This window comes from Mauremys mutica, chromosome 5 (genome assembly GCF_020497125.1).
Source record: "Mauremys mutica isolate MM-2020 ecotype Southern chromosome 5, ASM2049712v1, whole genome shotgun sequence".
NCBI lineage: Eukaryota > Metazoa > Chordata > Testudines > Geoemydidae > Mauremys > Mauremys mutica.
The window spans coordinates 123,195,843-123,211,769 of NC_059076.1; the positions used below are offsets into that span (position 1 = coordinate 123,195,843).

Genomic DNA, 15,927 nt, shown 5'->3' on the forward strand with positions numbered 1-15,927 from the left:
TCAGTCTCTCAGTGAAGAAAACCAGGATACGCAGGGATATAAATTAAACCTCATTTTTAAAGTAATGTTCAAGGACAAAAGGGCCTACACCTGGCATTACAGAGTATTCACAAAGGTCTAGATTGAAAACATCTTTGAAGATCTCCTGAATGGATGACAAAAACCTAAAGGGAATCATTCTTGCTGAAACACTAACAGAACAGTGTAACTCAGATACTGATATGCTTAGAATTGTGAATTTTTTCTTTGGCTATAAGAGAAAGTTCACAACAGCAGCAGAGTAGTCAAAGGTCTGCAGAATCAACCTGTTAGCTTTGATGCTGCTAAACTGGGGTTGCCAAGGGCTGGATTAAGGTCCAGATCCTGTTGCAGAAAATCTTTGAAGTGGCCACTGCTCAGATTAACCACCTGAAGCAAACTGAGAAACAAGGTCTTCAGGTCCAATAGGGAGCTGTAGGAATAATTTTGGCCCAATTTCTCCAGAGCATGCTGGCAATCCTCAGCAAATGGAGAAGTAGTGAGAAAGCATATAGTCAAAGGGCACAACCAACTGAAAAATAAAAGCATCCACTAGCCAAGTTTAAGGGCTCCAATGTGTGGAACAAAAATACAAAAAGATTTATCTGGTGGACATCCCATTTAACAAATACCAAAAACAGCACCTCCCAATTGTCATTCTCTTGGAAGGAAGTTTCTGGGTTCAGTCAATTTGCTTGCACATTCAGCTTGCCCGGCGTACTTGTTACTGAAATGGATAGGTGAGTGCTCCTAGACAAAATCTACGAGGTTCTGAACTAAAGAAGAGGAAGATACTCATACTACCACCCTGCCAGTTTATGTAGGTGTTGCAGAATTAGCCGCTGAGAAAACATGAATGGACATCTTGAAGTTTCTGTGCTTTGCAAACAAAGCAGAACCAGACTCCTGGTGGTGGGGAAACATGTTCCAAAGACCTAAAAGATCCTTCATAGGAACAAGGGAACTTGTCCCAGTTTACTACAAAGCCATGTCTTAGAGAACTGACAGGGCTTAAAAGTTAAATCTGTCTATTTGAAAGGAACTGCCTTGATAAGTAGGTCCCCCAATTAATGAAAGCTCTGGATTCCTTCTTTCCTCAGTATTACAGTCACTATGACCATTCATCTTTGCAGTAATCTGAGAAACAGATGGAAGATCAAAGGGGAGATCCTCGTTCTGGAAGTCATTTTGTTCTGTGAAAAACTGAGGGGTGTTGTCTGAGCAGGTTGGATGGAGATGTAGACGTAGGTCTCTTAGTTCCAAAGGAATTTACTCTGAGATTATGGATTAAAAGAGCAAGTGGTTGAACTCTGAACCTGGTCTTCTCAAATGGATTTGCTGGGGATGGGTGGGGGCGAGATCCAAGATGATTCCAAATACCTCTTTGGGGTCACCATAAAACAACAGGAGCAAGTAGATTCCTCTCGGACAGGTTGAACAGCCATAGTGCTGGGTTTGTAACAGTTTGTTAACTGTTTCAAGGAGCGTGTCTTTCAAGGACAACATGGGAGGGAGATAGCAACGTAGCATGGGGTGAAAGAAGAACTTTGAACAGACAAATTAAATCAGTTTCATAACCCATCTGAACTGGTCCAAACAATGAAGGAAGAACCTCCATTTCCTCTACAATGAAAATGCTAAGGGTTTCACTGTGAAACCTCTGACTCAAACTAAGCCATGAAAGGGATACAAGTATTCTCCCTGGACAATTGGATCTCAGACATATGGGGGGGGGGTTTCCTTTTCCTGTTTTGGGAGCTGAAGCATGCTAGATCAGTAAGTTCCTTGATAACTGTATCAAAGGTCTCTCCAAATAGCTTGAGCCCATTAAAAGGAGCTTTGATTAAGTGTTTCTGGAGGTGGAGTCTGTCCCAATTGCATATTGAGATATTATGCTTCATAATGGTGGAATCTAGAAGGGAACTGATATAAGAAATAGACTATAAAATACGAAATACTATGGACAAAGAATGGGAGAGAGAGCAGGTATTTAAGGAAAGTTTTAAGAGCCTTGGTACCAACAACCTTTTGTTTTGACAAGGCTGAAACCTGTCAAATTTATGACAAAAACCATGAAGGTGGCCATCAGATCATAGCTGCTTTGAGCACTTTGGCACTTAAGCAGAAGTTTCATAAAACCTGCTGAGGGAATGTTCATTAAGCTTGTCTACAACATCTGTGAGTGGCTTCCCTTCGTAAGGGAATTGTTTCACTTCAGCAGAGGTAGACACAGTCACCTCAGATGACAGTAAATGTAGAGAAACTGTCCTGCTGGATTCTATAGAGCTTCTGACATATGTCTGGTGGATTCCTTTTTTGCAAGTGAAGTAGAGCCACTCAACCAACAATCTTTTTGTTGTACACTGGTAGAGCTGATCTAATTTCCCTCATTTAAAATATTTTGGGGGTTTCCTTGAAGATCTAGGATGGAGTGGATTTTTGCCAACTAACCTTTCCAATGCAGAGTCAAAATTCATGTCTTCAGCCTACTTGGACTCTGAAGAGCTGGAAAAAGTTAGAAGGAGAAAGCTCTCTATCTATGAAGGATGTGGTATTGTATTTCCAATGGTTCTCATGTTATTTGAAATTTCTGGAATAGTTTCTCATATGTTCATTGGTGTAGGGTGGAAGGAGAAAAAACAGTCAGGGTCAGAAGGAGTTTCTGAGAAATACACTCTAGAAAGGGCCATACTAAGTGAGGAGGAGGAGTCGGAGGAGTCAGATGTGGACGGGATAAAGCCTGAGGCCACATAGGGCAGGTCACCACTGAGGGGAAGCATGTCATCAATACTCTGGTCTAACTGAAACACAAGGAAGGTAGGGAAGGGAATCCTGGAAAAACCCAACTAAAGAGACTACCAGGTCGATGGAAGTGGCTGGGGTGAGGATCCCAAGACAGGGGACGGTTGTTTAACTGGGAACCAAAGGAGTATAGGACTGAAGTGTTCAGGAGGTGCCTTGGCTGAGGGAACAAGGACCACTTCATTTCTCTCTCTTGCCCCTAGAGTGGAATAGTGTCCTAAACTAGACATGAAGAAAGATAGTAGGTAGACTGGCTGTGCGACACAGATGAGTGGAGCTGCACATATGCCCCACAGTGAATGGATCAGATCCTGTTGAGTAGGATGCAGTTTCAGATAAGACCAAGACATGCTAGCCTCAAGGCTGCTGAAGATTCTTGTAGGACATGAACACGGTAGGCCGATAGAGGACTGCAAAGAGTACCAGAGGATAGGCTAATGCCTAAATAAGACATCAGCTGTTGGGAGCCAGGAACTGTGTGGATTTGCTGACCCAATGGCTAAACTAGGGACTGCACTGAGGCAAGTCCCTAGTTTGAAAGTAAACAAGACAGTAAGACAAAGAGCAAAAGCACAGCTGAGGTGGTCAGAGATGAGAAAGATGGTACCTATAAGTCTCTTAAGGAACCAGTGAACCGTTCTGAAATAGCAAATGGACAAAAACAAACAGTCTCTTGCAAACAGACATAACATGCATCTCTTCATCAATATTACAGGCTAAAAAGTTTAAATTAAAAGAACTGCACAAAACAGTAAGTTTATCACAGTTAGATATAAATGTGTGTGTGTGATATTTGGTTAAATGCAGAATTTAAGAATAGGTAGCTGATATTTACCACATTATTCAGATTTGTACACAGAGCACCATATGGGGATTAAAAAAAGCTTCATTCGTAGACATATTTTACTAATAAAAGCTTGTTATAGCACAGATAGCAGATGTGTTTTCCTATGAAATATTTTAAATATGGCCTTACTTTGTCTGGAATTACATTCTCTAAGGCTGGTTGGTTTTCCCCATCCAGTGGGTGTGAAGTAACCAAAGGTGAAGGGCTAGTTGTTTCTGGAGCTACTGTAAGGCGAAACCTGTCCAATAGCGAGTAAAGTCTTTGGTGTCTGAAAACAGATAAGCACACATCAGAAAATTCAAATTTTAAAAGGAGAAAGATCCAAGAAATACAGGTAAGGCACATACTCCAAATACTTTCAGAAAATAATAGTGCGTAAGAAAGATAACTACTAGTTCAACATGCCAGAGAAAGTGAATTTTTCAAGTGAGCTTTACATGAGATCAAGGAGTTATACATTTAATCCAAAAATTTAATACACTATCTTCAAATCAAGTTGTCTTTAGAAGTTGGTCAGGAATAAAGAGGCATTTTACTGAAAGTCATTGTTTATTTTAGATTAGTTTTAATTCAGAATTGCATTTTGCCTTACAGCTGCATTATGCTTTGGAGTCCCATCCCCTTCCGCCCCACAAAAAAAAGATATATATTTAAAAGAGGACGAGGACAATATGTTCTATAAATAAAGTTAACCAATACCAAAAAAAATAATTTTTTTTTATAAAGAATACCTATTTTACATTATGCTACAAACATTTAATATCCCTGTGCTAATTACCTGGTACTGATATTCCACTCTTATCACTAAAACTAAATTTTCCACTTTTCTACATTATCATCTAGCAGCTACCTATCACAAACTGAATTTGAAGGAAGACAGTTACTCATCTTACAGTAACTGTGGTTCTTTGAGATGTATTGTCTATATATATTTTCCACTGCTAGTGCGCATGCACCCCATGAACTCAAGTTTACATTCTTTTGGCCATCATTTGTCTGTTGGGGTATGTGCCCTGAGCATCCTCATGCCCTCAACCAAGGGCTTAAAGGGCAGGGCAACCTCAACTGCCCTTCAGTTCCTTTGCCAACAGGTTTTAATCTGTTGTCAAGCGATTAAAAAAAAATCGCAATTAACTACGCTGTTAAACAATAATAGAATACCATTTATTTAAATATTTTTTGATGTTTTCCACATTTTCAAATATATTGATTTCAATTTCAACACAGAATACAAAGTGTACAGTGCTCACTTTATATATATATATTTTTATTATAAATATTTGCGCTGCTTTAGAGCCTACAAGTCCCCTCAGTCCTACTACTTATTCAGCCAATCACTCAGAGAAACAAGTTTGTTTACATGTGCAGGAGACAACGCTGCCCGCTTCTTTTTTACGTTACCTAAAAGTGAGAACAGGCGTTCACATGGCACTGTTGTAGCTGGCATTGCAAGATATTTACATGCCAGATGCGCTAAAGATTCATATGTCCCTTCATGCTTCAACCACCATTCCAAAGGACATACGTCCATACTGATGATGAGTTCTGCTCAATAACGATCCAAAGCAGTGCAAACCAACTTATGTTCATTTTCATCATCTGAGCCAGATGCCACCAGCAGAAAACTTATTTTCTTTTTTGGTGGTTTGGGTTCTGTAGTTTCTGAATTGGAGTGTTGCTCTTTTAAGGCATCTGAAAGCATGCTGCACACCTCGTCCCTCTCAAATTTTGGAAAGCATTTCAGATTCTTAAGCCTTGGGTCGAATGCTGTAGCTATCTTCAGAAATCTCACATTAATACCTTCTTTGCATTTTGTCAAATCTGCAGTGAAAGGTTCTTAAAGTGAACAACATGCAGGGCCATCATCTGAGACTATTATAACAACATGAAATATATGGCAGAATGCGGGTAAAACACAGAGCAGGAAACATACAATGCTCCCCCAAGGAGTTCAGTCACAAATTTAATTAATGCATTATTTTTTAACGAGTGTCATCAGCATGGAAGCATGTCCTCTGGAATGGTGGCCAAAGCATGAAGGGTCATGCGAAAGTTTCTTATCGGCATGTAAATACCTTGCAATGCCGGCTACAAAAGTGCCATGCAAAAGCCTGTTCGCACTTTCAGGCGACACTGTAAATAAGAAGCAGGCATCATTATCTCCCGTAAATGTAAACAAACTTGTTTGTCTTAGCGATTGGCTGAAAAAGAAGTAGGACTGAGTGGACTTGCAGGCTCTAAAGTTTTACATTGTTTTGGTTTTGAATGAAGTTATGTAACAAAAAAAATCAAATCTACATTTATAAGTTGCACTTTCATGATAAAGAGATTGTACTACAGCAGAGGTTCTCAAAATATGGCCCGTGGATCAGCAATGGTCCACGAGTTCCATTCAGGTGATAGTTCCCTCTCAGGTGCGTGCCTGGGCAGCTGCACACGAGAGAATGAAGGGCCACACACCTAATTAGTGGCGCCGCATAGTCGTGGCTTCACTTATTAGGTGCCTGGACCCTGGAAAAGACACACATGTAAGGTGAGGTGGTGGCCTTGGGGAGAATAGGGGTAGGTGGGAGGGAGCAGTGGGGTGAATAGAGGGGGTGCGGGGAATTTGGGACATGCAGGGCTTCAGCAGCCAGAGAAAGAGGTGACTTTCCCCAGCTCCAGGGCTGTGGCTGCGGGGGAGAGACAGCCCTCCTTCCCAGCCCCAGCTCAGAGGCTGCTGCGGCAGGGGAGAGAAGGCACATCTATCGCATTAGAAAGGTAAGACTACTGATATTAAAATACGAGTTGTGTGCTTTTATTTGTAGAACATAAAAATGTTTATTTTTTTATATAGCGGTTTTATCCAAAGCGCTTTACAGTAGTTAGCTAATGGTACAAACAACATTTGGAAAGATCAATAAGTGGTCTGCTGAGATCCTCAGCAATTTTCAAGTGGGCCTTAAAAAAAAAGGTTTGAGAACCACTGCACTACAGTACTTGTATGAGGTGAACTGAAAAATACTATTTCTTTTGTTTACCATTTTTACAGTGCAAATATTTGTAATCAAAATAGTAATATAAAGTGAGCACTGTACACTTTGGATTCTGTGTTGTAATTCAAATCAATATATTTGAAAATGTAGAAAAACATCCAAAATATTTAATACATTTCAATTGGTATTCTATTGTTTAACAGTGCGATTAAAACGGCGATTAATTTTTTTAATCACGATTAATTTTTTTGAGTTAATCAGAGGAGTTAACTTTGATTAATTGACAGCCCTAGTTTTAATCAGACTCAGTAGTAGCAAGGAAGAAAGGTCATAGAATATGTGTGGGCAATACATCTTGGTGAACCAGTTACTGTAAGGTGAATGATTTCTTCTTCTCCTTTGAGTGTTTGTCCATATATATTCCACTGTTGGTAACTCATGAACAGTGACATAGATTCCTGTCATCCATTTTCTGTGATCCTATCTAAATGACTGTAAGACAGCCCTATCAAAATGAACATCAGATCCTGATGCTTTCACTATGGAGTAATGCTGGATAAAAGTATGCACTGTACCCAAATAGCTCCCTACATATCTCTAGTACTGGAATATATTTAAAAGAATCTACAGAAGTTGCTTGCACTTCTGTGGAGCTATAACTCTCACCAGTGGGTCCAAGTTATTTCATAGCACATCTTAATACAAGTGGAAATACAATTCCAGAGTCTCTGTTATTGATATGAGCTGACCTTTCACCGTAAACTATGCACAGTCTGGGGGGATGCTCTAAATGGCTTAGTTCTTGTCAAGTGGAAAGAAAATCCTAAGAACAGTTAGGGTGTAAAATTTAGCCCTCCCTTAGTTGGAATGTGGTTTTGGGAAAAAGAGGTAGGTGTATTACACGGTTTAGATGAAAGTCAGAAAGGACCTTTGGTAGAAATTTCAGATTAAGTCTCAAGGTTACTCTCTAAGAAAAATCTTGGCATTAATGCTTGTATCTTACCTACCATTTTGGCCAATGTTATTGCTTTTTGTGATTTTTTTAATTGCTTTTCATAAAGAAACAATGAAAAGTACAAAAAGTTAAGATACTTGTAGACATTTCATGGATCTCCAACAGAACTATGCAATTACAAAATTTTACAACTTGCCAAAGCTGCAAGACCAATACAGAACCAATACTACACAGACATAACGTATTAGGGTGGGGTGCAGGTAACAGAAATAAAACAGAAAACACATGAATCGGGAGTTGAAGGAGTGAGGCAGCAGGGGAGGGAAAAAAGGAGGAGGAGAAAGGTGGGATGGAGGTCTGGCGTTCTTTGAGCAATCTCAACATTTTTTATCCAACTGTATCTAGAAATAGGTTCCAAATTTGTTCGATTTCATATAATCAGTTATTGCCATAGAAATATCTTTTCTTTAACTGACAGCTCAGACAGATCTGAATACAACTGCTCTATTCTGGGCGGAAGCCTACTTTTTGTACGATCGTGCACTTGGGGTTATCATTGCAGCCCTCAAGAAACAAAGTCTTTGTGGAGTAGTTAAACCCAATTTAGTAGGTAAATAATCTAGGATATAATTTTTGGCTGACATTTGGCTCCTGAAGCCGAACACTAGTTTAACTCACGTCCACCTCTTTCCACAACTACCTGATTGTTGGATAGCCTCATAATATATGCATCATGGATTTTGGGGGGAGGGGCGGGGGGGGGAAGAGGGATTACAGAGCCAACAAACATCAGAGGATAAGGCCTTTATTTTGTGCAATGTCTGTGGCATCCAACACATTGTGAATAAATTGTTTTGTTACATCAAACATAGCCCGAAATCCCACAGAGGCATTTTTAATATGGGGCAACATGCCCTGCCACAGGAATTCTTTTAAGGCAGTGTTTCTCAAACTGGGGTCACCGCTTGTGCAGGGAAAGCCCCTGGCGGGCCGGGCTGGTTTGTTTACCTGCACTGTCCGCAGGTCTGGCTGATCGCGGCTCCCACCGGCTGCAGTTTGCTGCTCCGGGCCAATGGGAGCTGCTGAAAGCAGCGCGGGTCAAGGGTCTTGTTGGCTGCCGCTTCCAGCAGCTCCCATTGGCCTGCAGCGGCAAACCGCGGCCAATGGGAGCCGTGATCGGCCGGACCTGCGGACGGGGCAGGTAAACAAACTGGCCCTGCCTGCCAGGGGCTTTCCCTACACAAGTGGCGGACCCCAGTTTGAGAGAAACTGTTTTAAGGGCTATGATAAATCCCCTTCCCATGCCTTCAAAAAGAACTCCAGACTAATGAAGTTCCTTGTCGTTAAAAAAGTATACATAGTGGATGTAGGCCTGGAGAGGTTATGAAACATTTTTAAGGTTCCCAGTAGTTCTGGGGCCCCGGCAACCCTACGGTATCTGGATCAAGTTGATATATTAGCAAGTATTTTAGTCCTAAGTACTGCCACTTCACTGAGGGAGGCAGGTCATTACATTGCTTTAGCATTAGAAAAAAAAAGGACAAAACGTTTATCACTGACTAATTGGGAAATCTATATGGCTCCCCATCTCAACCAGTTCTTCCAAATTATAGGTTTGTTCTCAATTTACAGGTCTGAGTTGCCTCAAATAGGAGCTTTGGCAAGACAGAGGACAAAAATGGTACTTGATAGGCCAGACCCTTCATGTGGCCACCACTTTTCTTCACTGGACAAAGAGGAAAAACAGTTACTAACCTTTCATCACCATTGTTTTTTGAGATGTGCTGCACATGCCCATTCCACTCTGTGTGTGCTCACGCCTCGCACAGAGTCACCAGAAATTTTTCTCTTAGTGGTACCCGTTGAGGCAGCTCATGCACCCTCTGCTGCCATGCACTGCTGATGCAGATAATAAAGGACTCAAACTGACCCCAAACCCCCTCAGTTCCTTCTTTCTGGAAACTCTGATGTAGAGGGATAGAAGGGCAGGTTGCAGAAAGGACACATGAAACATCTCGAAGAACAATAGTTATGAAAGCAGCAAAGAATCCTGTGGCACCTTATAGACTAACAGACGTTAAAATGATGTCTGTCTGTATTTGTGCAAGTTTCTTCATGAGGTTGATGGATTTCCACTCCATACGGCTAAATGCAGTGCCTTGCATGGTGTCAAGTATCAGAGGGGTAGCCGTGTTAGTCTGGATCTGTAAAAGCAGATTTAGTCTATAAGGTGCCACAGGATTCTTTGCTGCTTTTACAGATCCAGACTAACACGGCTACCCCTCTAATAGTTATGAAAGGTTAGTAACTGTTTTTCCTTCGAGTGACTGCACATGTGCATTCCACTCTTGGTGATTCCCAAGCAGTTAAATTGGCAGAGGGAATCAGAGTTCATGTACGCACAGACCAGCTTGATAGTACAACTTGACCCAATCTGGCATTACCTCTTAGTGTTGGGCAATGGTTTAATGGCAGGAGAAAGTGTGCACTGATGACCAGGGTGCTGCTTTACAAATGTGCAGGATAGGGATCTGTGCAAGAAATGACATTAAAGATGCTTGTGATCTTGTGGACAGAGCACACAACTAGCCAGTTGGTGAAATGCCTGCCAGATCAAAACATGCTTGCATACAAGAAGTAACCCAAGATTAAATTCTCTGAGATTGGAAGACCTTTCATTGTGTTTGCAATAGCCACAAACAGTTGGGTGGACCACCAAAATGGTCTGGTCCTGTCTATGGAAAATGCCAGTGCCCATCTAATGGCCAATGTCCGCAGCTGTTGCTCATCCCTATTTGCATGTGGTTTTGGGTAAAATTCAGGAACTTCAATTAACTGATTGATATCTACAAAACAAAGGGGAAACAGTACAGTGAGCAAAGAGGCTTAAAAACTGTAAATTCCAACTCATACCCACAGATGGCGAGAAAGAAATGAGAGGTAGCTAGGGTCACCCTGCTTTTTATATCCTCTGTTGGAGGTATGAGGACACCCAGGGTGCATGTGTGGACTGCAACAGACACTGCTGGTCAGAAAATCCAAACCCAAGTGCATTAGGCATATGCACACCAACAGTGGAATACATATGGACAAGCAGTCATAAAAGAACTGCGTGTTTTCGTAGGAAAACAAAAACAATAAATTTGATTCGTTACCAATACGTAGGAGACATTAATCTGCATTAGCACTAAAAGTTGTTTTCTTCACTGGGCTACTTATGTTATTCAATCAAAAGTGAGTGAACCAAAACTGCTGATTTAAGTTCAGAGCCTGTCCTTATGACTGATTTCCACCAATTCTATGAAATCACATTGACACTGACATTTTGCAGTGTTCTGTATGGAATCTGAAGTCACAGCTCTTACAACTCAAATAAAGTTTCAAATTAGCAGAGCTTTTAAAAAAATTAATCTATTTTCTTCATAAGAAGTTTAAATGCATAGTTCTTCTGATAGACATTCCACCTCCAAAATATGTAGAAACTAGTTTACCTTCTACTAGCTAATGCACTGAATGCTACATAAGACATGCTTAGCAATATGAAAAAAGAATAGCTTATGGTATGTTGCAACAACAGGTCTGACCTTTTTTATCTATCTGTCAAGCAGATAATTTTTCTGGCATACACTTTGTCCCCGTAAGAAGAAATTAAAAAATTGTCTCCAAATGTACCCAAATAGAGACAATACTGGCAGAAAGCACATCACTGATAATACTGGGCATGAGCCTCTTACAAACCTTTTCAAAATTCAACTTAAACATTTCTTGCTCTTAATATTGCTTTTGGACTTTTGTTACTATTATCAATAAAAAGTCTATACCACAAGTTATGTTGGGAGTTGTATGATGGAACAAGTCTTGTTAACTAAGCTTATCCCAATGCAGGCACGAGATAACAATATTATATTCTTTTTACCAAACCATTTTACAGTCTTGAGCCTTAAATTCTTTCCTCCCCACCACCTCTTTCCCCCAGGATACAATAAACCCCTACTGAAGGCAACAAGGTTATTCTTAACCAGCAGTTGTGAGGAGCCAGGTGAATCAGGCTCCTGACCTTTACAAGGCTGTATCAAAAAAAACAATAAGTAACAGTTTGAATCCTTCTACACAAGCAAGATTAAACTGTGCTATAAAATAGGTGGGAGACTACTGTGCTCATGTGATAACATGACCTGGACTTGGTCTGAACTATTTGTCTTCGAAATACTCTATGAAAATTAAAATCACCACTAAGAATGTAGAGTCTTATAGAGGGTTTCCTCCCCCACACCTCCATTATAGCCAGCCAGCAGAAGATATCCTTGCAGATCTCCAGGTTGCACTGTTGTTTTAAAATTCATCTACACTAAAAATTCTACTCTGTCAAGGCAACTAGTTATAACATGGTTGTTCCTGATAGAGATACCATATGGTTTCCATCTTGCAGTACAGAAAGGGCCTAATCATGTTTTAATTGGGTACTCAAGTCATGGCAAATCTTTGCATGCCTCCACTGTTATAGACATAACTTTAAAAAGCAGTGTCATCTCATTAAAAACATGCATGGTTTGCACTTATTACATACCATGTTATGACAAAAGTGACCTATTACTAATATTTTACCTTGGTGCTAATCCACTGTTTTGAAGATATTCCTGAATTCTATCCAGTTCTTCAACTGGTAACTGAGAAACGCTGTTCTGTAGAAAACAGTGACAAAACAATAGACATGAAGCACCAACATGAATAAAACCATTCATATGTATTTTAACAGACTAAGAAGAGCAAGTAAGAATTATTAAACAATCTGGAGACCATAACACAGGATGAAACTGAATCACTCAGACATGCATGCTAAACACAAAGTGACATTCTGTTTTTCACTTGTCACTAAACATCACGGTCAAGTAATTAAAATGTGCTTTAACTTAAATCACATTCAATTATTTGCTAGTATTAGCAACTCTAATTTAGAGACAGGTATATTTACTTTTATCCCTACCTGGAAAGTTGCAGCCAAAAGCATTTCTACTCGACGACAAGCAAGTGTGTCAACCATGCGAGCCAGCACACGGAATGGAGTACACAAAAGCTTGTCCACATACAACATTAACACAGCACCAGACTGGCTGAGATGAATGCCCTCTAAGCATTGCAGGGTCTTCTTTAGTGTTGTTGGCTAAATAGTAGAAAAAACAATTGTTACATTTTTTCTCATCTTATTTATTTTGTACTGTAACACAGTTAAATAGAAAAGGTGCTGGAACAGATGGACCATGCTAAACAAGCAACTGGTTCCAATGCCTAAGAGCTTATAGACTAAAGGAACAGTGGTTACAAAGACAGTACAGCAGACGACTAATTGAAAGTTGTGTAAAAATTACTATTTAAACAGGTTTGAGGGCAGGTGGGTTTTTAATTTTGTTTTTTAATTTAAGGAAGTGCAGAACAGGGGTTGGTGAGCAGTAACTGGGGTGCTGTTCAATTGTACAAAGCAGCTATAAAGAAGACATGAAGTCTGAAGTGATGAATGAACAAAACGTGTGATTAGAAGTGGCACAGAATTTAGGGAGCAAGAGTTAGTGTAGTAATAGGAGAAAGTGAAGACAGAGGGTCTGGAGTGGAATTAAAGAGCTCTGGAAGTGACAGACAGCTTGAATTTAAGGCGAAAAGGAAATGAAGCAGACCTTAAAAGGAGCACTGAGAAAGGAAAATAGCATCTGCAGAGTTTTTCAGGATGGGAGACAACAAAAGGCATGTTTAACCATGGAAGGGATAATGCCTGTGCAGAGGTAGAGAAGGGAGGTAAGAAAATGAAAATCATAGGCGTGAGAAGGAGAGCATAGTGGCAAATAATGTGGTTGATAAAGAACAGAAGGGATACTTCAGCACTAGAGATTTGAATGAGGGGATGCAGAGAAAGAGAAGGTAAGTGTTCACTGTTTATTTTAATTTTCAAGCAGTTTGTGGAAAGTCTTGTAAAACAGCTTGTAAATTAAAGCACGGCTGTCACAAACCTAAACTTTTAAAAGAGAAACTTGAGTGAATTAACCTATCTTAAAATAAGTTTAGTATTGTTTAGTTCCCTCCACTCCCAAGGGCACATTCTAGGAAGTCTTCCCCTGCTTGTGACTTCAAAGAGATGAATATCCAGACAAGGGAAACAGCAACAAATTCACAAATCTTCATGCAGAATGCACAGCCCATTAGTGTAGGATTAGGGAAGAGGGCACAAACCAGGATTGCTCTTTTATTACACTTTAGTCTTGTTAGGGTCAACATGGAGGTGAACTGAATCCTACTTGTTCTTAGGCATCAGCAGCAGAATTGTCTACTAATTTCCAAACATCTGTACACAGCCATTGCAGGCAAAGGTTCTGCAAAAATGTCACCAAGGACTTAATTTGCAGAACTTTATTACTTGTGATGATGCACAGGAAGGAAGGAATGTAGATTGACTGACCCCAGTTGAATTTGTTGGACTGGCAGTTGGGAAAAAAAGTTTTAGTACTTTCCATAGCAAATATGCTCAAATTATGAAACAAACATGGATGTTTTTTACAGGGTTACTTCTACACCTTTTAATTAGTGTGTTTTCAATTCAGGAATACAATTTGTAGCTAATATACAACATCAGTACAGGGGCTCCTAAAAGAAAAACAAGATTCATATGGCATTTATGATTTGATTAATCTATAACACAGCAACTGACAAGGTATGTTTGCACTCTGTGGGGCAATAGAAAGGCTGTGAAGATGAAAGATTGAGTTTGTGAATAAAGAGGCTTGGGATCACACAAATTAATTTCTCTCCAAAGGGTTGTAAGCATGTGGGGAAGTGGACACAAAGTTTTTAGTTATCCAATGTCTAGAGTTTCTTTTTATTTAGTATTAGTTAGTTTATTTAGTTAGTATTAGCTTGTAGGCTCTTTGGGGAGAATCACATCTACCTACTTCTGTGTCTGAACAGCACTAAGCACAATGTAGTTCAGATGCTAAGAGTTGTCTTTTGGCACCAGTGTATTACATATAATAAGTTATGCACCAACAACACATTTGGTGCTATAAAAGATCCAGAAAGGAAAAAGCATTCGAAGTGTTTCCAAATACAGTTAACAAGAAGAGCCTTTTAATAATTAAGTTTAGGCCTAAGTCAAACTTACAGTTGCGAGGTTCTCACACCGAGACTGAATAGCCTGGATGAAGAGACCACTGGCTGCTGAATTCCTATGAACAGCACTAATAAAGTCTTGTACAGGAGGCTCATGAGACAGATTAATCAGATCTTGAACATGATTCACTATAAGCCATGTCAAGTGTTCTGAATCATATAGATTTTGACACTATGGAGAGAAAAGGTAAAATGGATTCCATAATTCTAAAATTACCAACGTTACTACCCACATATGCATTTCATTACTAAAAGAACAGCAGAAACAATGCAATACTAATTATACACAATTAAAAGCAAGTAATTTTCTTTGGAAAACCTGAACCACATTGTGTTAAAAATATTCTGTTTACAAGTGTGCACATTTTATTTCCTTCTAAGCTTTATTACTATGATCGTTTGCATAACAACCTGATCTTTTCTTTCAACTGTTGCAAATGCACCTGAAGTCATAATCCTCTATTTGCAACAAATTGTTTCAACATCCATTAAGTCGTAATCATAAAGACAACGAATACTGGTAGAGAACAACTGGAAAGAACTAGTAAACTCAAAGGCCCTGCTTTTATGCAACACTTTTAGTAATAATGAATGATAGATACACATTCAATATATATCAGAATTGTTTCTGCAAAGGCTCAATGTTTGTCTGTAGTTTTTGTTTCCTTTTAAAGTGAATGCCCCATATCTTTCGTTGCAGCTGAACTATTTATGCCTTCTGCAGTTAATGTTTCTCACCTGAGGCAGAACAATCTGTTGGAAAGTGTGCTAATATCAGTAGAGAGACTGACTCCTGTAATGCTGTGTTTGAGAGCCCATGAAGTCTGAAGCCATAAGAATTGCCCTATTTCTTAGCGCCTGAACAGAACTGGGGAATGCAGTAGCAGAGTTAATATATGTAGGAGGGTTTAAGGTGAAGAGAGTTTATTCTAATTATGACATGCAGAAACAGTCAGTCTCAGAGGGTCTAAACTTTTATAAGCTTCTTAGTAGTCTCCTGAGATCACATATGTAAGAATACAACATTCAAGACATTATTGTTATTTACAAAGAATAATTCTGTAGACAACTAAGATTCAGTGTAGAGAGAATGCTTAGGATAATGCATGAGTATCTAAAATAATCACACTAATAAGATAAAAGGAGCATCCACTTTCAGAAGTGAAAATTGATATATA

General features: G+C 39.6%; 1 protein-coding gene across 1 annotated transcript in view; it reads right to left on the reverse strand.

The window, feature by feature from the left end:
* HTT (huntingtin) overlaps positions 1 to 15,927 on the reverse strand; it is a 195,771-nt gene that overhangs the window by 60,307 nt on the left and 119,537 nt on the right. The window contains exons 43-46 of the mRNA XM_045017515.1: positions 14,742 to 14,921; positions 12,582 to 12,758; positions 12,203 to 12,279; positions 3,797 to 3,935 (exon numbers count right to left, since the gene is read on the reverse strand). Coding sequence (XP_044873450.1) covers positions 3,797 to 3,935; positions 12,203 to 12,279; positions 12,582 to 12,758; positions 14,742 to 14,921 — 573 coding nt within the window. The remainder of the gene's footprint in view (positions 1 to 3,796; positions 3,936 to 12,202; positions 12,280 to 12,581; positions 12,759 to 14,741; positions 14,922 to 15,927) is intronic.